This window comes from Papio anubis, chromosome 4, assembly GCF_008728515.1.
Source record: "Papio anubis isolate 15944 chromosome 4, Panubis1.0, whole genome shotgun sequence".
NCBI lineage: Eukaryota > Metazoa > Chordata > Mammalia > Primates > Cercopithecidae > Papio > Papio anubis.
The window spans coordinates 90,249,036-90,272,465 of record NC_044979.1 but is presented as its reverse complement, the minus strand read 5'-3'; the positions used below and the strand labels follow the sequence as shown (position 1 = coordinate 90,272,465).

Genomic DNA, 23,430 nt, shown 5'->3' with positions numbered 1-23,430 from the left:
TAGTCCTCCAGTCACCAAACAGGAAATGTTTATTTACTGAGTTTTTGACTTACTATTTTTGTTGTTGTTGCTGTTGTTGTTGTCCTTGGGATTCTCATTAATTGCTTTTACATGGGATCAGTAATACATTTCCAGATTTGGTTATTGGTATTAATCTGGAATTTGAGCATTTTTTAGTGGAGTGCTAATATGTATTTTAATATATCTAGTCAAGTATCCTACCAGGAGTAGAAGATTTATATAGAGGATTTTCACATGCAGTTCTTTATAGAAATATGTATGATGTCTTTGAGTTTATTTTCTCTGCCAGCATGTGTATGTATGCTTACAAAAAATACATATCTATTTACTCTGTAGGTGGAAAAATGCTAATCACTGAAAGAAAACATTTTTTGTCAGAAGAATTGCACAAAGTAAGTCTGAAGCAAATTCGGTTGACATGGAAGCTGGAAAACTCTCAAAAAGTTGCAATATTACAGGTATGGGAATTTATTACTGTTGTGCTTTGTCCATGTAAGTACATGAAATTCATCACCAATAACTGTTGAAGGTCTACCTCTGAAAATGCTTTGGAAGATGGAAAGAATTATAAAATCTTGTTTTTGTCATAGAAATAGTTAAAAAGGTGTGCAAAATAAAATAGTGCAACCAACAGATTATGATAAATATTATAAAAAGGAAAAATGTTGTTAATAAATGAGTGTTATATGCAATAACTATAATGAATTTGGGGACAAAAAGGCTCTCTCAAGGTTGGTCGACCTAGGAAATCTTCATGGAGCATCAAAAAATTAACCTGATACTCAGAAGAAAAGTAAGTTTTAAGAGAGTTAGGGGATACTGTATTAAAGAAAAGTGTGAATGTAAGAGAAATGCCATCTTTATTTTTCAAAATCCATCTTCTAATTTTTAGCATATAACACTTAAAAACATTTCATTCAAGACAATGGTTCTATGTATATTAAACAAAAGAAATTCTGACATTTAGCTTGAATTATTTTTTCAGTAAAACTTCTGAAAATTTGGGTAGCTATTCTGCCTGTCTCTAAAAGCAGCACTAGCTTCACAAAGTCTGCAGAGTCTTTATAATTATTTACTAGGAAATGAACAAGTATAAGTTGCTCTACACACAAAAAAAATGGCTTCAATGTTGTGAGCTATCTAGAAATTCTTGTAATAGAAGTGTAAATATTTTAATGTTACAAATTCTTAAGACACTTACTTTCCAAAGTAATAATGCTTCAATTTCTAGTGATAAAATTATTATTTGCCATTGCAATCTTGAGTGCAACGAATTCCTTTGATCGATAAAACCAGTGGTGGTCTAAATTTTCAATGTTCATTTTATTAATTCCTTTTCCTGAAAAATGTTCATTAACATTTTTCAATAGAAAGTTATCATAGAATTATCTAATAAATTAATGACTTTCTAATTTAGTGTATTGTTTTAAATATTATTTTAAATGTTAACAGATGTATTTGATATTTTCTACATATTGAATATTATCTGAAAAGGAAAACATTAAATTAATATTCTGAATGTAATGAGACCAACAATCCAATGTTTAGAAAAATGTGGATAATTGAATAACTGATTTATTCTGTTTGACCAGAAATGTGCGTTTGTGAACATGATACATAAAATAATAAAGCACAAACACATGCTAGTCTGAGTCATTTTCAAGAAAATGTGCTAAATATATTATTACATCCTATTAAATATTTATTTGTTTAGTTTATAAATCATGATTTCTTAAAATAACATTACACATGTTCAAAAAATAACCTGGTAGAAAAAATATTCTTTTCTCATTACATACAAATCTGACCAAATTTAACATTGAGTTTGTGTTAGCTGGTAGCCTAGACATCAGAAAGAAAAATGAAAAGTAAGTCCTGAATTTTTAAGCTATGGGAAAAATTAATCTTGATTATAACTCAGAATGCCACCTTATCTTTGTTTTGCTTTGTCTTTCCTTAAATAAAAAGAATGCCAGGATCCAGACTTGCTTCACAATTGGCTGGATGCTTTCACCCTTCATGGTAATAATGCTTCCAAAGTTACAAATCCATTCTGGAATCAACTGTCTGCTTCTAACCCATTTTTGGATGACATAACTCAGCTAAGAAATAATAGGAAGAGAAATAATACTTCCATCTTAAAGGAAGATCCTTTTCTTTTCTTTAGAGAAATAGAAAATGGGAATTCTTTTGATTCCTCTGGTGATGAACTTGATGTGCCTCAGTTACTTAGGCAGTCTTCCTCAAGAAAATCTGGAAGATCGAAAAGCGTTTCAGAACTTCTGGACATTTTAGATGACACAGTACATTCCCATCACAGTATACATAACTCTGATCAGATTCTACTACAAGACTTAGAATGGCTTAAAAATGACCGAGAGGCTTATAAAATGGCTTGGTTAAGTCAACGCCAGCTGGCCCGCTCCTGCCTTGATTTGAATACAATTAGTCAGAGCCCTGGATGGGCCCAGACACAACTTGCGGAGGTCACCATAACTTGCAAAGTAAACCATCAAGGAGGATCAGTACAATTACCTGAATCAGACATCACTGTTCATGTGCCCCAAGGTCATGTGGCTGTGGGGGAATTCCAAGAGGTGTCTCTAAGGGCTTTCCTTGATCCGCCACCCATGCTTAACCATGATCTTTCATGCACTGTGAGCCCATTGTTGGAAATCATGTTAGGCAACCTCAATACAATGGAAGCCCTTTTGCTGGAGATGAAAATTGGGGCTGAAGTGAGAAAGGATCCTTTCAGCCAAGTCATGACAGAAATGGTGTGTTTACACAGCTTGGGTAAAGAAGGCCCTTTTAAAGTTTTAAGTAACTGCTACATTTATAAAGACACCATCCAAGTCAAGCTAATCGACTTGAGTCAGGTAATGTATCTAGTGGTTGCTGCACAAGCTAAAGCTCTTCAGTCACCAGTTGCCACCATTTGGGATTATATCCACAAAACCACCTCAATTGGAATTTATGGACCCAAATATATCCATCCCAGTTTTACTGTTGTTTTAACAGTTTGTGGACACAATTATATGCCAGGACAGCTTACAATTTCTGATATTAAGAAGGGTGAAAAAAACGTATCTCCAGTCGTGTTTCAGCTCTGGGGAAAGCAGTCATTTTTACTTGACAAGCCACAAGATTTAAGTGTTTCTGTTGTTTCCTGTGATCCTGATTTTGAAGTAAAGACAGAAGGAGAAAGGAAAGAAATTAAACAAAACCAGTTGGAAGCAGGTGAAGTAGTTCATCAACAATTTTTATTTTCTTTAGTTGAGCACAGAGAGATGCACTTGTTCGATTTTTGTGTTCAAGTGGAACCTCCCAATGGTGAACCAGTTGCACAGTTCTCTGTCACTACTCCTGATCCAACTCCAAACCTAAAAAGGCTCTCAAATCTGCCAGCCTATTTGCAGAAGAAGGAGGAAATCAAGTCTGCTCCTTTATCACCAAAAATGCTTGTTAAATATCCCACATTTCAAGATAAAACATTGAACTTTACCAACTATGGGGTAACCCTGAAGGCAGTGCTAAGACAAAGCAAGATTGATTACTTCCTTGAATATTTCAAAGGGGACACAATAGCTCTCCTCGGGGAAGGTAAGGTAAAAGCTATTGGGCAGTCCAAAGTGAAAGAATGGTATATAGGAGTCCTCAGAGGTAAGATTGGACTTGTACACTGCAAAAATGTCAAGGTGATTTCAAAGGAACAAGTAATGTTTATGTCAGATAGTGTCCTAACAACCAGAAATCTTCTTGAACAAATTGCCCTGCCTTTAAAAAAGTTGACTTATATCTACTCAGTTGTATTAACCTTGGTGTCAGAAAAAGTTTATGATTGGAAAATTTTAGCTGATGTCCTGGGTTACTCACATCTGTCCCTGGAAGATTTTCATCAACTTCAAGCAGACAAAGAATCAGAAAAAGTTTCTTATGTTATAAAGAAGTTAAAGGAAGATTGCCACACAGATAGAAATACAAGGAAGTTTCTGTATGAACTTATTGTGGTGAGTATTGCTTGATCACAGTAATGAATTGCCATAAAGAATTATATTAACTTGACAATATTTATAACCAAACATGTGAGAGGAGAAATGTTTAAAAATTCAACAGTCTTAAATACATTAAAGATACTTTATAGCAAATATAGTTTTTCCTACATAATCATAAAACTGGTTTCTTAAACTTGAGATTCAATTGTGATTTCCCCCCAAAACTGGATCATCTTTTAAAAGAAAATTAAAAGTTCTGTTTGTGCTGGGCTTAACAGTTCAGATACGACTTATCTTCCTGTCTCAAATATTTAGACAGCTCTTAAGATACCAGAGAGGCTCCATAACATGAAAGCCAAGCTAAAGAAAACTAACTTGGCCATTGTTAGAGATCACTTTTCAGTGTGTGGGGGATTTTTTCTTTTCTTTTCTTTTCTTTTCTTTTCTTTTTTTTTTTTTTTTTTTGAGACAAAGTCTGGGTCTGTCACACAGGCTGGAGTGCAGTGGCATGATCACAACTCACTGCAGTTTCAGCCTCCAGGGATCAGCTGCCCAAGTAACTCAGACTACAGGCAGGTGCCACCATGCCTGTGTATTTTTCATTTTTTTTCTTTTAGGATTGGGGGTCTCATTATGTTGCCCAAGATGCTCTTGAGCTGCTGGCCTCAAGCAATCTTCCCACCTTGGCCTCCCAAAGTGCTGAAATTACAGCCATGAGCCACCACACCTGGCTATTTCTTTTTTTAAAATGTATTACCAATATCCTTTAGCAATTTAATATTCTTATGTATGCAACGCATTACAGCCCAAACAATGATATGAGTATTCTCATCTTAATCCTCATGTTTAAATAGGATTCTTAGGGTCAAATTCTTTAATGTAGTATCCAACCCAGTGGAAGGCTCAGTGGAGAATTACAAAGTACTTTTTACCTTTAAAGTAGAAATTCAATATTTTATACAAATAAAAAATATCAAGAGCATATTTCTAAAAATGGTTAAGACATGAGTGCAAAAATAATGATTGTTAATACTTCTCTAGTGCTCATTTAGCCATTAACAACTCTATGGGGTTAAGTATAGCTAGTATCTTCATCTTTTTTTTTTTTTTTTTTTTTTTGAGACGGAGTCTCGCTCTGTCGCCCAGGCTGGAGTGCAGTGGCCAGATCTCAGCTCACTGCAAGCTCCGCCTCCTGGGTTCCCGCTATTCTCCTGCCTCAGCCTCCCGAGTAGCTGGGACCACAGGCGCCGCCACCTCGCTCGGCTAATTTTTTGTGTTTTTAGTAGAGACGGGGTTTCGCCGTGTTAGCCAGGATGGTCTCGATCTCCTGACCTTGTGATCCGCCCGTCTCGGCCTCCCAAAGTGCTGGGATTACAGGCTTGAGCCACCGCGCCCGGCCAGTATCTTCATCTTACAGATGGAAGAAACCAAGTCTTAGAAAGTTAGGCAATTTGCCTAAGTCCTATAGCTGCCTATTCTTATAGATGGGATTTAAATATTTTTTGGTTTCATGCTTAAAGCCACTATGCCTTCATGAAACAAAGTAATGTGTGTGTGTATAAAAATGTTTGTATAAATACTATATATGTGTAGGTATGTGTATTAAATATCATTATAATTGTGAAAGGCTGGTGCTCTGTAGAAGGTAAATAAAATTATATAGGCAGGTTCATGCAAATGGGCAAAGTTTTAATCAAGATGCAAAAGAAGTAGAAAATATTTGGAGGACAAATTTAATCTGTGACATTAACAATGATTCATATAATAAATAAATATATATAACATTATCTGTCTTTCAATATTTTTGATGATTCTACAGTGATACTTAGAGGAGCTGAAATTCAAAAGTTCCAATATCCAGTTGCTAAGTTGATAGATTTTTTATGGTGTGCTGCATTCTTACCTCCCCTGGGACATTCAGAACTATTGGAGACTGAATGTTCGAAGCTGCCCTACCTGGTGGAAGCTGCATGTGCATTTTGTAATAGCTCATTAACTCTCATAGCTCATATTCAATATTCACCTGCAAAGGTTTGAATTGGAAAAATAATTTCTTTTGTTCTTTTAGTGGCCTAAAAATATTGTAATGGCCAAAGGTCATTAATGATGGTCTGAAAGTTCAAGCCTGATCATACCTGTACTTTTTGGGGTATGATAATTATCCGAGTGCCTCAAGTGTCCAGCTAGAAAATCTAGTAGAGAGTCCATTCAAGTGTGGAGTTTCCAAGCCTTAGTGGAGGTTTCAGGATTTCTGTTTGAAGAGGCTCAGGCCTGGTTCTCTGACTGGCAGGTGATGGAGCCTGGGGTATAGAGTTGTCTCTTGAAAATTTCTTTGCATAGTAAATATACATTTTCCTAGGATTGCATATTAATTTGGGGTGGCAGGAAGAGACCTGATAAGCTGAAAAAGATTGTGGGATCCAAACCCTTCAGTCATCTCTCAACATTGAGACTGGCTGTCCTTACATGCTTGACACTCTCTAAAGCACTTCAGCATCCAATTTGATTTTCACAATGATTATGGAGGTTTAGACAAAGTAGAATTAACACTATATCAATTTTTAAAATCATTAAATAGAGATATTGTGTGATGCATCTGAAGTCTTATACTATGTGGGGCTGGATTTTAAACTCATGTTTTGTGACTCCAAGTACAGATCTTTTCTCTAAAACAAGAAACTGGAATATAAAATAGTAACCCCACTCCACAGATTACTAAAAGCACCACCAGGGACCCGCTGGCTCAGTATTGTTTCTCACTGAGGCTGTAACTCTTCAGTATAAAGGTTTGGATCCATTTATGTATCAAAACCACAGGTAGTCCTTCTAACTGCATACTTCCAGGGGAATGAACATGCTATCAACTTTCATAGTTGCCTTACTTGCTCATTCATTTTTACTTATTGTTTCATATTGGTAGATAAACCCCCAAAGTGCCATCAAATAATGAGGGGCTACAAAGCATGTTTACAGTAGTTCCCCTTATCCACAGTTTCACTTTCTGTGGTTTTGGTTACCTACCATCAACCATGATTGACAAATAGGTGAGTGGAGTACAATAAGGTATTTTGAGAGAGAGAGGTCACATTCATATCACTTTTATTAGAGTATATTGTTATGATTTTTATATTTTATTACTATTGTTGCTAATCTCTTACTGTGCCTATTTTATAAATTAAACTTTTCCATAGGTGTGTATGTATAGGAAAAAACATAGTGTGTATAAAATTTGGTACCATCTGCAGTTTCAGGTATCCACTGGGTGGCCTAGAAACGTGTCTCCTGGATAAGGGGGAGCTACTCTATTTTCTCATTTGAACAAAGAAGAAGTATGGATAGATGTAATCCCATATTTTAAAAATAGTACTCAAGGCAAAACACAAACTTGTAGACTTGTTTGAAACATGCGTGGTTAGGTAAGAGTCTGATGGTTTTCTATTTTGCATTGTAGAAGACTAGGGGTGTGTGTGTGTGTGTGTGTGTGTGTGTGTGTTTTTTGAAGGAGTCTTGCTGTGTCACCCAGGCTGGAGTGCAGCAGGGCGATCTCGGCTCACTGCAAGCTCCGCTTTCCGGGTTCACGCCATTCTCCTGCCTCAGCCTCTGGAGTAGCTGGGACTACAGGTGTCTGCCACCATACCCAGCTAATTTTTTGTATTTTTAGTAGAGTCAGGGTTTCACCATGTTAGCCAGGATGGTCTCGATCTCCTGACCTCGTGATCCACCCACCTCGGCCTCCCAAAGTGCTGGGATTACAGGCGTGAGCCGCTGCGCCCGGCCGGCGTTTTGTCTTTAATACCTTGTAGTTTATGTTTAATACCATTCTATTGGTGATGAGGGAGAGTATTTTAATAAACATATATATATATTAAACTTATAAACATCAATAGCTTTGTTCAAATTTGAAGGAATGTCTCTTTTTTTCCCACAACAGATATGATTCTGGGACGTTTTAAGTCATATTTTGGTGAAAATAGAATAATATTTACCATCACCAGTTCACATACACTTTAGAGAAATTCTTATAGCCAGTCCTCTCAGAGAGCAAGGCTTTATTTCTCATGAGTAAATAACCAATCCTAGACTGATAAATTAGACTGCTGGAACTTCAGAGTACCATTGGAAGTGTGTACTTTAACTTCCTTTTTTCACAATTAAAGATACAAAGACACATATTAGTTAAGTGGTTTATCCAAGGTCCTATAATTAGCCACTGAATTAGTTCTAAATCTCCCCTAACTCTGACTTAGTTATGTCTACTGTAGTTTGCTTATAGAATTTGCTTAAATGTGAATCAACTTCTTGAGCTTTAGAAAACTCAATTATATATGTTGTGAAAAAAGGACTCCCATTTGTAGAATATGTAATAAAAATGCCAATTTACAGAGAAAAAAGCCCAAGTTAGTTGCTTTTAATTGTGACATGTAATTGTTGCTGCAGGCTCTTCTGAAAATGGATTGCCAATGGTTAGTTGCACGTCTCATCCAAGAAGCTGCTATTCTGACTTCAGCTGTCAAGCTTGGAAAAGGCTGGAGGGAACTAGCTGAAAAGTTAGTACGACTCACAAAGCAACAAATGGAGGCATATGAAATTCCTCATCGAGGAAACACTGGAGATGTTGCTGTTGAGGTAAGACTTGTTTGTGTAATTCAATAGTGAAAAGCTGCAGACCAAGTAACACTAATGTAATCAAACCCGTACCACATTCACGGATTCACTGGGGGAGTGTCCAAGATGATCCACTAACTGAATCACTGCACTAGTAACTCCTCAGTACAATCTGAAATATACACACACTCTCTTAAAAGGCATTGAGAGCCTTTAAAATATTGATATTTCTTCTTTTGGATTTCATATTCTCATGGCCTTTGATCAATGAATTAATTGATCAAATTGGGCCAGTAAGTGGGGATGGCTATAAGAACTTGAGTCATAAAACAGGTAAATTTTGAAGGTGGGAGACAGTATCAAGTCAGGACAATAGAGGACAGTATAATAATATGTATTTGTCGGCCTCAGGCATAGACTTAGTCACTTGTGATAACTAATGCTCAGTGACAAGAAGCATTAAGAAAGTGGATATAGAGCCACTGGTGATGAGAAATAGATACCTAAGAGCTTCATTATCTCCTTCACAATGTTGCCTACAATAACTACAGGCATCAATTGCAGAATGATAGCACTTAGTACAAAGTAAATATTTAGCATGAAAATATTGTTTTTTATCAAAACAAATGTATGCTGTTAGGCACAAGTTAGATAAATATTTTTCTCCAGATTACCATAAAGAACTGTGAGTCAATTTTTATTGAATTAAATAAATAAAAATATTCCAGTGAAGGGCACATGTAAAATATTCTGTATCTCTCTCTCTAAATGAACAAGCATTTTGAAGATATTTATGTTTCAGGAAATCTCTCTCTTATTAGAGATGACTTGGTGAGGGCAGAATAGGTATTCTTCACTTTGTTTTTGGCATAGAGCTGGGAATTCATTTTTGGAGAAAATTTTCTTACTTTGATGCAACCATTCCAGTTGGGTGAACAGGACAAAGCCACCTTTGCATGAAAAGTAGAGACGAATCAAGTCAGCTGAATTCCAGCAGCTGCAGTGGAAGTGTCAGCAGGCTGGTGTCTGAGTTCCTGCAGCCTGGCTCTCCAGCCAGGACTTCTCCAAAATAAGACTCTTTAGCCAGGAGCAGCCAAGGACTGAAGATGTCTTTCCCCTCAGAGACTACATTTATCTCCATAAACTTAAAAGGGCATTACAGCCTGTAAATAAGCATAATGGAGCATTTGGTGCAGTACACAAAATGGACTCAAGTGTTTACAGAATGAGATGAAAGATGGGAAGCCTGTGAGAAGGAAAAACAAATATTATGAGGGATACGCTCTTCTGATTCGGACATTTCAGTTAACTGATTAAAAAGTTGTCTAATTGAAAGCAGGACCTTTTTTTCTTCATAAGGTTCTGTTTTGAAAGAGTTTTGTTGTGAGTTATTTATCAGAGTTATTTATTCTGTCAGCCTCCTTAAGCATCTGGCTTCTTTCTAATTGTGGTTGTTTATAGTTTGTCTTCCCCTAAATCTTCATGGAGGCCAGCAAACCACCTACTTTTCCATTATTTACTTTTGCAGAGCCCAAATCATAAATGACTAAGTCTTTGCCTGAGGCTGATAAACACTCAGAAGGAGAAAGGAAAGCCCCTAGGTGACTTTCAATGATAGTTCAACTTATTGTGATTAATAGTAATAGTCATCACTCAGATTCATGTTATTCAATACTTAGAAAAATCCACAGTATATTGGCCTAAGGTCATTCCAAATAATCTACAGAAATCTTACCTATGAGGTCACTTAACTAATGGGTAAATATATGCTAATTTCCAACCTCCTAAAAAAATAGCTGTATAATTTTTCTCTTTGGGAGGAGATTCTTAAATATGATCAATTTACAAGTCAAGTAGTTGATTTCAAAGCACACTGATATTAGTTCTGGGTAGGGGGTGCAGAGGGGGGGAAGTGCACTGGGGCAGGGAGATAAGCAGGTCTAGCGGTTACTGGGCTGCTTTTTTTCCTGTATCTCATTTCCTCAGAGGGCACACACTGCAAAAATTGCCTTCTATGTGTGCCAATGCCTACAGTTGGGCTCTTTCACTTACTTTCTCTCCTTTAACTTCTTTCTCTTCCCTTTGTTCTATTTTTATTGTATCTTAGGGAGAGTTATCTGGCACTGACTCCGTGACAGGCACTGTTCTGGAAATATTACAAAAATTAACTAATGTAATCCTTTCAATAAAAACTTATGGGGCAGACACTAATATCTAAGATAGAGAGAGGATCAGTAACTTGCTTAAACATACACAGCTAGAAAGTCCTGGAACCATGTTTAGAGCACAGATGTTTGACTTCAGAGTCCATGACTTTAACCATTGCACTCTGTCCATCACTGTTTAATATGGTGACTAATTTGCAGAGTCAGAAGGTGCGGCCAGGGTTAAGCAACTCATTTCATTTTATATTTGTCCTCTTTTCCGGCCATGTAAAGTAGCCATAATAGTATCAAAATTTGCCTCAAAATTAAATCTTTACCAAGCCTCAAGCTGATTAAAGAATTAAGTATATTAATAATACATTTGTCAGATTTTCTGAATACCTTAACCATTTCTTAATTTTTTCTAAGGTGAAGAAAAAGCCTCTCTTTGGACTTTTGAGAATGTCACTTTTTAAATTAACCACCTCCTCAAGTTAAATTTTAAGAAATGTTACTCAGTTTTTCTAATGACATGATAATACTACCAGAAAACAAAACTGTAAAGCTTGAATCTGATAATAAACAAAGTGTATTTTTCAGAGCATTTCTTTCAGGAAAAAATGCACTTATGCTATACAAAGATGTCATTATTGCCAAGGTTCTTCCGTGAAAGTTAGTGAAAATTTATTGGAGTTTTCTGAATATATTTAGAGTTTTAATTTTTTAAAAAAGGAATCAATAGAATATTAGAAAAATAGCTCACTTTTTAAATGTTGAATTTTACAAGGGGACCTGCTGGGGATTCAGAGATAAAAAATTCACTGGCCAAAATTGGGTGCTCTTCACTGAGCCTTCTAGGGATGATTACCACAAATGACAACAATTGTTCTACAACTCCCTCATTGGCCCCCTGGCTTAACAATATAGATTATGCTATTTTTATCTCGTTTAATAAGGACGCATATTCACTAAGGACATTAAAGTTTCACTTCCTTTCTTTCTTTTTTTTTTTTTTTTTCTTTGAGATGGAGTCTGGCTCTGTTGCCCAGACTGGAGTGCAGTGGCACAATCTCGGCTCTCTGTAATCTCCGCCTTCCAGGTTCAAGAAATTCTCATGCCTTAACCTCCTGAGTAGCTGGGATTACAGGTGCATGCCACCATACCTGTATGATTTTTGTATTTTTAGTAGAGGTGGGTGTTTCACCAGGTTGGTCAGGCTGGTCTCGAACTCCTGACTTCAAGTGATCCACTCACCTCGGCCTCCCAAAGGGCTGGCATTACAGGTGTGAACCACCGCTCTGGCCTCACTTCCTTTCTTAAATTACCTTTGCCCACTGGGCTCCACCTCAACCACAGGCACCAATAGTCCTGTCGAGAATGGTTTCTTATCCGACCTGCCAGAATGGGCTACTCTCCCAGTGGAAACCAGCGAAGTCTATGTTCCTCATGGTAATTTTTTTATCTCAGAAACTACTCACCTGTAGAGATTCATAACTGGGAAGATGTATTTTAAGTCTTTTTGTAGTCACCATTTAATCAATGCAGATCTAATTTTCCTTTGTATCTTCTATTCACAACCTGTTCCTCATTTTCTGACTGGCTGCTAGAGAGTTCAAAGTACTTTATTCCAAGTCTAGATTAAAGATGGGAAAGTTGTTGATTTTCAAGCAGTTTTATTCATTTTCTATAAGTGAATAAAAGATTCCACATGGAATTCTTTCCACTTGTTTCATATCTTATATCTGTGTCCTAGCCTTCCGTATTTAATTCATCCATACACTTAACGATTATTCTGGGTCTATCAGTTCTGAACATTGGTTTTGGAGCCATAAAAAACACAAAATATGATTATTTTCTCCTTAAAAACCAGGTTTTATTTTGGCCTGGGAATTGGGATAAACTGTTAATATTTGAATTGTTACAATATTTCTTAAAGGTATATGATTAGATGACAATGGTAATAGTTGTAATTTACCAAGTGTTCATTGTCAGCTAGTCATTATGAGCATTTTCTTTACAATATCTCTATTATTTCAATATACTTTGTAAGGAAAACATTATGGCCATCTGCTCTTTACATATATGTAAACTGAGGGTGAATGTATTTGTGTAATTTATCCAGTTACATGGCTATTAAGTGCAAGTGCTTAGATCCGAATTCACTTTGTCTTATATAAAGTCCTAACTGCTGTATTATACTAATGGTAAGTCCTTTCAAATTTAACTTATTTAAAAAATATCAAAGTGGTGAGGAGCAATTAGAAGACACATCCTAGCTTTGAAGGATGGGTGGCCTTTGAGTAATTGGAGAGGGATAGAAGTAGACTTCAGTGCTTCTAAATATCAGTGAGCTTTAGAGACCACAGAGAAGATATGGCCGGGAGGGGAGAGTTCATTTTAATAATTACTGGGGGATGTGGTCAGGTACATATGTTGGTATCAATGGAGGGGAGTCTTCAATGACTACCAGAGCATAGAGGTTAAGATTCTTGGCTGGACTTCTGTTCCACCTCTATTATCTATTACCCCTCAAGCCTTGGGCAAATTACTTTACTTTCCTGGGAATCTATTTTGTGTGTCTGTGAAGTAAGGAAAATAATACTATCTTACTCATTGGATGTTTAGAAGATCAAATGAGATAACAAATGTGTAATATTTGGGACATTTTTTGCATATTGCTTTCACTAAATACATATTATTTATTATTTTAACAAAGAGGAAGAGGAAAAGGTGAATTTGACAACTATATAACATTGAGTAGTTTTTGGAAAATATAATAAAATACACTTTTTTTTAGTAATATGACTGAGAGTGCCTATAGGAAGAATGTAAGGAAGAAGTTAGCAATTATTTCAAGGTTTCTCATCTGAGAAACTGGCAGAATAGCAATGCATGGAAAAAAAATGAGATAAAGGCTTGGCTGATCAACTTATTTCTTAAGGGCTTAACAACATTTAATTTTCCTTGGAAATTATCTCTCGCAAAAGTTAAGAGAAATATCCTTGGGCTATATGGTTTTCTGGCTTACATGGCAACTTCTGGATTCTGCTTACAGGGATGTTGAATTATCAAGTTCTGATCGGGGCCTGGTTCAGTTCTAGCCTTGGTACTTAATTCTTTTGTTGGCTGTTCTTTTGAAATGAGAAATATATTTATAATTTCTTAGAGAAGGGAAAAGTATTATATGGAAATTCACATACCAGTTGTAAAATGTGTAGAATGATATCTCAAATATTCATTGTTTGAACTAGAGATGTGGCACAGTGATGTTATTTAGATTACCATTGTCTACTCTGTACAATTCTATACTTGTTAAAACCTTTAATTTCAAAAAGATACTCCATTTTGGGAGGAATGAGGTAAGAAAGCAAACAAAGCACAGTGAAATTTCTGGGGTAATACATTATATTCCTATGATTTTTGACTTAATTCTATATTATACACTGAAAATCAAATAGAAATAACAAGCATATTAAGTTAAACATTATTAAGAAAATGTAAAATGGATTTAAAGACATTAATTTTGATTTTAGGTTTTCTTTTTCAAGCTTTAGTACTAGGGAACATAAATAATAAGGAATTTCAGAAAACCAAAATCCAGCTATATGTAAGACCAAAATCAGAATTTGTTAGAACTGCTTAATAATGAAATAAAGTTGTGGCAATACTTTAATAAAATGGCCCTAGATTTATAGCAAGGTTACCTGGGTTCTTTTCCTAGATAGTTGACTGTGATTTTGTTACTTAACTTTAAACTCAACTATAATTAGCATTAATTGAGCACTTAGTGTGTGCCGAAAACATTTACATCCATTCCTTTGTACACTTAGCAATTCTTTTATAGCATTGGGTACACCTTTTTTTTCTCATTTGCCAGAAGGGGAAAGCAAGTGTGTAAAGAAGGTTGATAGCTTACCTAAGATCCTGGAGCTACTAAATTAAGAGTCTAGATTTAAACCAAGATGTGTGCCTCTAAATCCAGAGCTCTTGACACTATATTTTTTCATTTGTTTTAATATTTACATTGAAAAGTTAAATTGGAGAAGCCCAGTTTCTTTAAACACTGATGTCAGTTGTCTCTATGAATATATGTTTTTGGCAGGGGCATGGGTGGCAGTGATGATGAGGAGGCAATGAGGAATCCTCCCAACTAGGAATTGGTAAGAATGGCTTAACTAGCAGGTTTTCCTACAATGTTTGACTATTTAAGCAGGTGCACTAGCAAGGAATAAGGTCCTCTGTCTTCCTCTAGCTCATGCTTAACCCCTGAAGTTCCAAGTGGTTATTCTTACCCAAATTTAGCTGGTTGTCCCCAATTATACTTTTTCAACAGAATATTGTGTCAAGTTTTAACCAAGCAGCATCTCCTTGGTAAGGACATAGGGGCCCCCAGATATGTTAGCCTCCCTTCTCTTCTGAAGACAACAGCAATCTTACCTTCAACAGTATTTATGTACTTACTAATTATAGGTAATGTTAAAGCTTACCTGAATATTGTAAATGATGTACTGAGGATAGAACATATGTAATAATCATTAAGAAGGCAACCTTGCCTTAATACTTCTTCAGCTAATGGTACTGAAAATGAAATGTTGTTCCTAAAAGTTTCTGAGAAAAGTAGGTGGATTACTAATCTTTTAATGTGACAAAATGTAATTATCCAAAAGTAGTTAAAACCAATTGCATTCTTTTTGCTATTCATATTTTATAAGCTAAAAAAAGACACAGAATGCTATGCTCAAATCTGAATTTATTTTACTCATGTTGCATTTCATTTTCTAGTGCATTATCTAATGAGTCTTACTGGCTTCTGGAAATGAGCACTCTAAATTTGGAAAACTATATATATTTTTTGCCTTTATTCCTATTTAATTTATTTCGGCATCCCCACTTATTACTTTTTATTGCTCCATTACTTTTTACTTTGTCCTCTAACACTGACAAGATAACCTAAGACTCACTTCTTCCACACAAAAGCTGGAACTTTGGAAAACTGCTGAACTTCCTATGTTAAATACTTACTCACGCTGCTGCCCTTTTTTTTTTAATAAGGAGAAAAGCACATAGATGAAAAGTTAACAACTATGTGCCTTTATCAGCCTCACGCTTCCTGTTTAAGAATGAAACTGCAACATCATGAAGTTACCATTAAAAATCTAAGAATAGGGTGCTGATGAGTTGATGGGTGCAGCACACCAAAATGGCACAGGTATACCTGCACGTTGTGCACATGTACCCTAGAACTTAAAGTATAATAATAACAAAAAAAAAATCTAAGAATAGAGGGGTAAGAATGCAGCCTATGTATTAAATATTTGTGATAGAAATGAGAAGGCTGAGAGTATTTTTGTGGTTAAGAATAATTTAACAACTAAACAACAAATCCTCAGGAGCATGCTTTCCTTTTGATTTTTCGAAACACAAGTGCAGAGTTTCTGCATATCTTTTCTGAATCACAACATTGAGCAAGAGAGGAAGAACTATTTTTAAAACGCAGAATAGATACAGGACGACATAAATCTGGAAGAGATCTTGGCGGTCTGCAACTCCTTTCTAGCCTTCGGAGGATTAAATGTTAGTCAGTCCAGAAAGAAAATTATTTATTCTACCCATTTTATTCCTTCAAACATTTCCAGAAAAGATGACTTCATTTTCTTTGCAACTTGTTACAAAATCTAGAATTTTTTGTGACCTAACTGGGTAGGTATTTTAGGGCTTAATTTCATAGAGTCTATTGTTAATTAATGTACACAAATTACCTCTTATGTCTCTGTCTTGGATAATATGTATTTACTTTTTAAGAAGACTAGAATGAAACGAGTTAATAAAAAATGCAGAAAAAATAAAAGTATCTTTAGAACTTGTGTCCAAATGTTCATATATCTATTCCATTTATTCCACAAAGGACAATCAAACAACTCATTAGCCTATTTATTGTATTGATGAGACCTGGACTATTAATCAGATTTTGTTAAGGCAAAGCTCAAATAGAGATTTTTTTTTTTTTTTGAGACCCAGGCTGGAGGGCAGTGGTGTGATCTCGGCTCATTGCAACCTCCGCCTCTGCCCATTGGTTCAAGTGATTCTCCTGCCTCAGCCTCCCGAGCGGCTGGGACTACAGGCACGCACCATCATGCCTCACTAATTTTTGTATTTTTAATAGATACAGGGCTCATCATAATGGCTAGGCCGGTCTCAAACTCCTGACTTCATGATCCACCCACCTTGGCCTCCCAAAGTGCTGGGATTACTTGCGTGAGCCACCACCCCCGGCCTAGAGATTTACTTATTAAGGGAAAACATAATTCCCCAAATTTTATATTTTCTATCAGTGTATTAAGTACATAACTCTTGACATATGCTTTTGTTCCCATTCCTTCTCAATTTCTCATGATACTTGCCCCTCTAATTTTGTGCCCTAACTCCATAATGATTTTAACATCATTTGTATTTACGTTTCTGCCAAAGGAAGTTAACCTTTCTTCTTGGGTGCTTCATATATGCTACCTCTTTAAGACTCATTAACCTTAAATTCTCCATATGGCAAAGCTAAGATTCAAACCCAAATCCCCTTGCCATCATAGAATATTACTTAAACTTTTTTCTTTTAAAAATACCTCTATTTTCTACTGCTGCTTGCTAATTTCCAAAATCCTGGATTTGCCAAGTTTTTCTTTATATTCCCACGTTGTTGATGTTACAGGTAGCAGTGGAGGTAACAGAAAAGGGAAGTCCTGAGTGTTACACTGGCATATGTTTAACATCCAGCCCTGCAAAGGGAAAAACCCTAAACTTAAAGCTTTTGTTAATTTTCTTAGTGTAAATATTCCAATCGGACATCATTTTAACCTACCATTGTGGTGTCACTGAACTGGAGTTGGGAGGATATCCAGGGAGCTTGTGTGAGCTGGCTCCAGCAAGCCAATGCATGTCCTTTTTCGGATGTTATTATACTTCTTGGCTTTTGCAAGATGAAGCATGTGATTCACTTTCTTTCCCTTTGACTCCAGCTTCTCCCCATCCTTTTATTGCTTCTATTTCTCTCTTGTAGCCACTAATCATTGACTTAGTTGAGAATTAAATTTTGTATCCCTTTATTCTTTTCCTTGGCATTTTCTTCTACTCTCATGTGTTTTGCCGTCCCTGTAGCACAAGTGGTGCCAAACCCTTGTCTGTCCTCTCAAGGTTGTCTCCCCGTTCCAATCATAATTTTTTATCAGATACCCTCCCTTTTGCTTGATGCTCAGTAGGGCTGAAAATAACTCCTTAGCTTGCCCCTACCAAAAAAAAATAAGTAACTTCTTCCCTATCTTTTGAAAAGTATAAATGCAAACTATATGCCAGATACTTCCTGAGGTATTTTGAACACAAAATTTGGGAATGATTATCCATATTTTATAGATTAAAAAAATTCTAACCTGAGATAACTTGATTAGTTTATCAAACTGACCTATCAAATAGGCAATGGAACTCAGATGTAAACACAGGACTCTGACACCCAAACCTATCTTTCTTTCCATTATGGCATCATGCCTCTCAGTGAATGGAACAATCATTTTTTTCTCACACTGATTTAAAATATGCAAGTAATTTTTGAGTCTTTCTGTTATTATCACATCCTATTATATCCATTGTGCCAGTGTTTGTGCAAGTATCTATCTCCTTCCTATGCTATAAGCTTCTGAAAGCAAGAGTCATGCAATATTCATCATTTTATTTCTTACTATAACAAAATTTATTGTAGTGGAAGGTACTCAATAAACCTTGATTTAATAAGTGAAATAGTTAATGAACCATGATAATGTTGAATATTTTCATTGTATTTATGCTATCAAAGCATTTCTCTATCATCTTTATTGAGAGCTACCAATGATTTTTGTATATGGAAGATGAAATTTTGCACCAAAGGAATATTCAGGTTTAATTTGCTGCAATGAGGAGGAAAACTGGAATGCAGAATATGCTCATATTTTAGTGTAAATCATAAAGTTTATCAACGCCCTGTTGTTTTCAGCCCAGTGCTCTTTTACCCATTTCTAGCCAGATTATGGTTTACACTCCAGGGAATCTCAAATTGGTTTAGGGCAATATTCCCCCTTGCATTTCAGACAAATTCAGGGGACTCTTGGGAAGTCTTTACACCTTCAAAAGTCTTAATTAGGGCCTGGGACTCAGTAATGTACCCAAATTTCTCTGATTTGCAAAAGCTGTCGACACTACTCTGTTGTTAGTGCAAATTGCCAAATGTGAAGACGTTATATGGTGCTCTGCATAAGTGCATGAGTAGATGTGTCATTGGACCTTTCCTGAATCTGTAGTTTCTATTTTTTGCATCACCTCTGGCATTTCCTGCCCTCAGCAGCATGGAGGAGCTGCTGCTTGATTGAGTGTGCCTAAGGGCTTTTCTATACATAGCAATTCACAGTCCTGCAGCCACAGATACAGAGCTTTTCTACTCATGAAAGTAGGTGGGGCCATTTTGGCTGCTTCTGACTATAAAAGTATTTGAATCTGTGGTATAGTGGACAACCCAATATAAAATTACCCGTTTATAATTCTTGAGACATCTGTTTTCTGCGATGCTTTACGCTAATCTACTATGCCATTCCCTTTTTACAGAAATGTTTTAAGTTGCTGTTTATCATAAAATGTCTCCAGATACATCATTTGTCAGACTCAATCACTAACGGACTTAGAACAGTCTTAGAAGCCTTTAGCTATAAACACCATTATTTTAAAAAATACGTAACAATTTGAACCAGTTCGTTGGGCATCAGGGACTTTTAAGTGAATGGAAGGTAGTATCCATGTCTCAGAGATTTTACAGACAGAATATACCCACTACAGAATAATCTATTTGTTTAGTGATTCTTTGCATCTGAGCAGTGACAACCAAGATTGAGTCTGACAAAAAGGTTCCATTATTATGTCTCAACTGATATTTCATTGTTGAGAAACTAGTGGCAATTGTACTTTGAGAAGTTTGGTTTCAATGTACATCTTCAGAAATGTAGATGAGAAGATACCTCATTCACATTCTATCAGACATAGAAGATAAATTATTAATCTGGTTGGTGAGGGTAAAACTTACATACAAAAATCTGAGGTGAATTTTGTTGCTGCATCATATAGCGATATGGCATAACTTTGATAATTGTCTTTTATTCTCTACCTTGCAAAATTAAGCTTTGTCAAGAGAGATGAGGAAATGGGTTGTCATGGCTTCCCAGGAATGTCAATTTGGACAAATAACATAAAATTGTCCTTAGAGCGTTTTATGTGGATTGAATCAAATACATAATGGAACTCCCTATTTAGGTCTTTAATTCTGTTAACTTTAAAATTAGACTGTATGAGGATGTTGGAGGATGTTGAAAATTATATGCCAAGGCTTTAGTTCATGTGATATCACTAAACTGTGATAGAGGCTCTACTTTAAAAGGGCAGTTCTGCATAATATGTAGCTCAGAGTCTGTGTTCCTATATTTTGAAAGTGATAGAATCACAACCAAATTAGTTCAGTGAAACCCCCAAAATAAGCAAATAACTAAGCTTATATTTCAAATATTCCAATTATAAGTGTAGGGTTCATTTTGTTGTTTCCCTAGAGAAAATTCATTTTAAGCTGTTGTGTGTGTGATGTGTGTGTGTGTGTGTGTGTATTTTACAGTTTGTCTTATTTGGTCTGCCTTTGTCTCTATTCTCTCTCTAGCCTGGTTGCCTTGGTTACCATTACATACATGCTTGTATGTGAAGTTTCTCTTTGACGTACATTTATTTCTATGGAAACAATGACATCATTGGTATGGGTAGGTGCTTAGGAAAAGCAAAAAGAAGCAGCATTGAATATTGGTTTTTCTTTGGATTACAAAACATATCATGAAAGAAATGTTTTAAATTAGAGAACTGTATTTTTGCTTTCATCATGACTTGATCAAGAAGCTAGATTTTTGCTTGTTTATAGACTTGCTCGAGTAAAATGATTTAAAATGTTAAATATAGTATTTCTCCCTTATATATTATTTGGTGTCATAAAACTCATCACAGATAGGTAGAACAATAATAATTAACCTTAAAAGTCTCTCAAATATTAAAAAGGCTATCTCAATAACATTTGTTATCATCAAAAAAATTGTCCAAGGAATTTTATATTCACATTAAGGCAACAGCAATGTATAGATGATGGATCAATGGAAAAAAGGCCCTACTTGTAGTTATTATTTTTAAAATCTCTAGTTTTAAAAATACAAGGATATAGCAAGAATCTGATAGTTATTAAACCATATTTTCTATGACATCAAATAAGTTCATGTATAATTGGCATTCCGTTTTCTTTTAAATCTTAAGAGGTTTTTTACATCTTTTTTTAAAAAAGTATTTTCCTCTCCTTTCTACTTCCACACTACTCCAATCTATTTTTTTTTTTCCTTTATAGATGATGTGGAAGCCTGCCTATGATTTTCTATATACCTGGAGTGCTCACTATGGAAATAACTACAGAGACGCGTTACAAGACCTTCAATCAGCTTTGGACAGAATGAAAAACCCTGTGACCAAACACTGGAGAGAATTAACTGGAGCTTTAGTACTAGTAAATTCTTTGGAGGTTTTGAGAGTAACTGCCTTCTCCACTTCTGAAGAAGTATAGAAATAAAGGGTGTGTTTTTGATGGGAGGGAAAATAGTAAGGGGAAAATGAGGTAATGGGGTGTGTGTGTGTGTGTGTCTGTGTGTTTGTGTGTAAGAAAGAATCTCAGAAAAGCATTATACTAATTTCCTTCATTTTCAAAACCAATTCTGTTTTCTGATGAAAACACAGCCTGACTGATAGCCAAGATGGGTTTTATCCTCAAATATGTATTTTTGTGTATGTTTCAAGCACAAGTATCAGGCTGCTTTGTTCTTAGAAAGGAAAGAAAAAAGAAAAGTGGCCTCTCTCAGTGTTATTTTAAATTTACTAAGTTAAAGCTGTTTGAATAATTACATCACACAGATATCTGGGTAAACTAGAGGCTATCAACATGAACAAAGCAGTGTTCCCAGGAGGCAGCTAGAAAGAGGGGAAGCAAGCATACGCCCTGTGGTCAGGCACGGCTGCCTGCTTTCCACACCTGACCTCTCCAGTTCATCAGTGGGGTTCGCCAGCATCACCCCCATTTTTCATGTGAAGAAACTAAGGAATGGAGAGGACGTCTGAGGCTACATAGCCAGTACAAAGTAGGTTTTCTGCTTGAAAACCTGTTTCTATTTCTTTTTAAACAATCATACTGCATAACAGAATAGTAAAAACAAAATGCATGTGAAGACTTACAGGGAAACAGACGCCGTTTCATTTTAAGTGAGACTTGCTACTTTTTTTCATCATCTCTTGAAAGACTGCCAGAAGGAAAATACGACTTATCAGAAATCTGTTGTCTGCATGCATGGACCTAGTGTTTTCATCAGCTTCCTTCAGCATCTTGGGACCTCTCTAAATCCTACCTAACTTGGGACTTTTTCTGCAGGATTATAATGTAAAATAGTTCTTTAGCTCTTGGGGATTTTTAATAATATGAGTTATTAAAAACCACCACCACCAGAAACTTGATTATACTGTTGAGTAGAGAGGTCTTGACCACCAAAAATACTGATATCTTTATGTTGGCATGCTCATGCAAACAAGTGTGTGTGTGTGTGTGTGTGTGTGTGTGTGTGTGTACCACAGTGTTTTATAAAGCACAGCCTAACTAATTATATAGGACAAAAATTATATAGGACCCTAGGTCAGTATAAATGCTAATGGCTGGCAAAGTTCACAAAGAGATGTTCTGTGCTTACTCATCTGTTCAATCTCTGGTTGCCTGCCAGTGTGTATGTGTGTATTTGGGCAGTCATTCATTTATTGTCATTCAGTCAATAGGCAGAGTATATGTGTCTATTTTTTGGCAGGCATATAGATGCTTGAGGCTAATAATGGGGGGAAAACCGGCATGAACTCTGACTTTAGTAGTGCTAAGTGATAGATAACTTGAAAAAATGACACCGTTAAATATAAAATGGCATGCATAATAGCAGTTGCAATGGGGAGAGGCTGTGATGCTACGACATATAAACAGAGATATGCCATCATATGAAACTGGAAGTGGGGGTGGCTCAGGGAAATTTCCTCTTGGAAAGAAATAATGAACCTGAAGGAAGAGTAGGCATTGTCCTGGTGTGGTGGGGTGTAAGCGGTGATCCCACAAAGCACTGAAGCTCTTAGATGGGTGGGAGCTGAATAGGTGCGGGAAGCAGGGGTGAAGAAGTGAAAGTATAAAAGATTCAAGGATGAGATGAGGATGGAGCAAGAAGAGGCCACATTAGGGCCATTAAAGCTGCTAGAATTTAGAAAGAAAACACACAGCCTCAAAGAAATGTGGGTAAGCCAAATAAGGATTTTGTTTTGGGAACCTGAATAAAAGCTGTCCATTTGACTAAAAAATAAAAACAGAATCTTTTTAGAGCTTTTAATATACCCACCCTGGGATATTTGGTATGCCGGCAATGGTAATTCAAATTGGGACTTAAGAATAATCTTGGCCGGGCACAGTGGCTCACGCCTGTAATCCCAGTATTTTGGGAGGCCGAGGTGGGCAGATCGAGTTAGGAGATCGAGACCAACCTGGCTAACATGGTGAAACACAGTCT

The 23,430-nt window shown here is 36.1% G+C and overlaps 1 protein-coding gene across 1 annotated transcript; it reads left to right on the top strand.

Annotated features, from left to right (window-relative positions):
- The first annotated feature begins 365 nt into the window (after nucleotides 1–365).
- On the top strand, nucleotides 366–23,402 carry MACC1 (MET transcriptional regulator MACC1). Its single transcript, XM_017956857.3, is given in 5 exon segments — nucleotides 366–396; nucleotides 399–479; nucleotides 1,990–4,031; nucleotides 8,454–8,642; nucleotides 21,201–23,402. Coding segments are annotated over 5 exon segments (2,556 nt in total). The 3' UTR covers nucleotides 21,414–23,402.
- The last annotated feature ends 28 nt before the right edge of the window (nucleotides 23,403–23,430 follow it).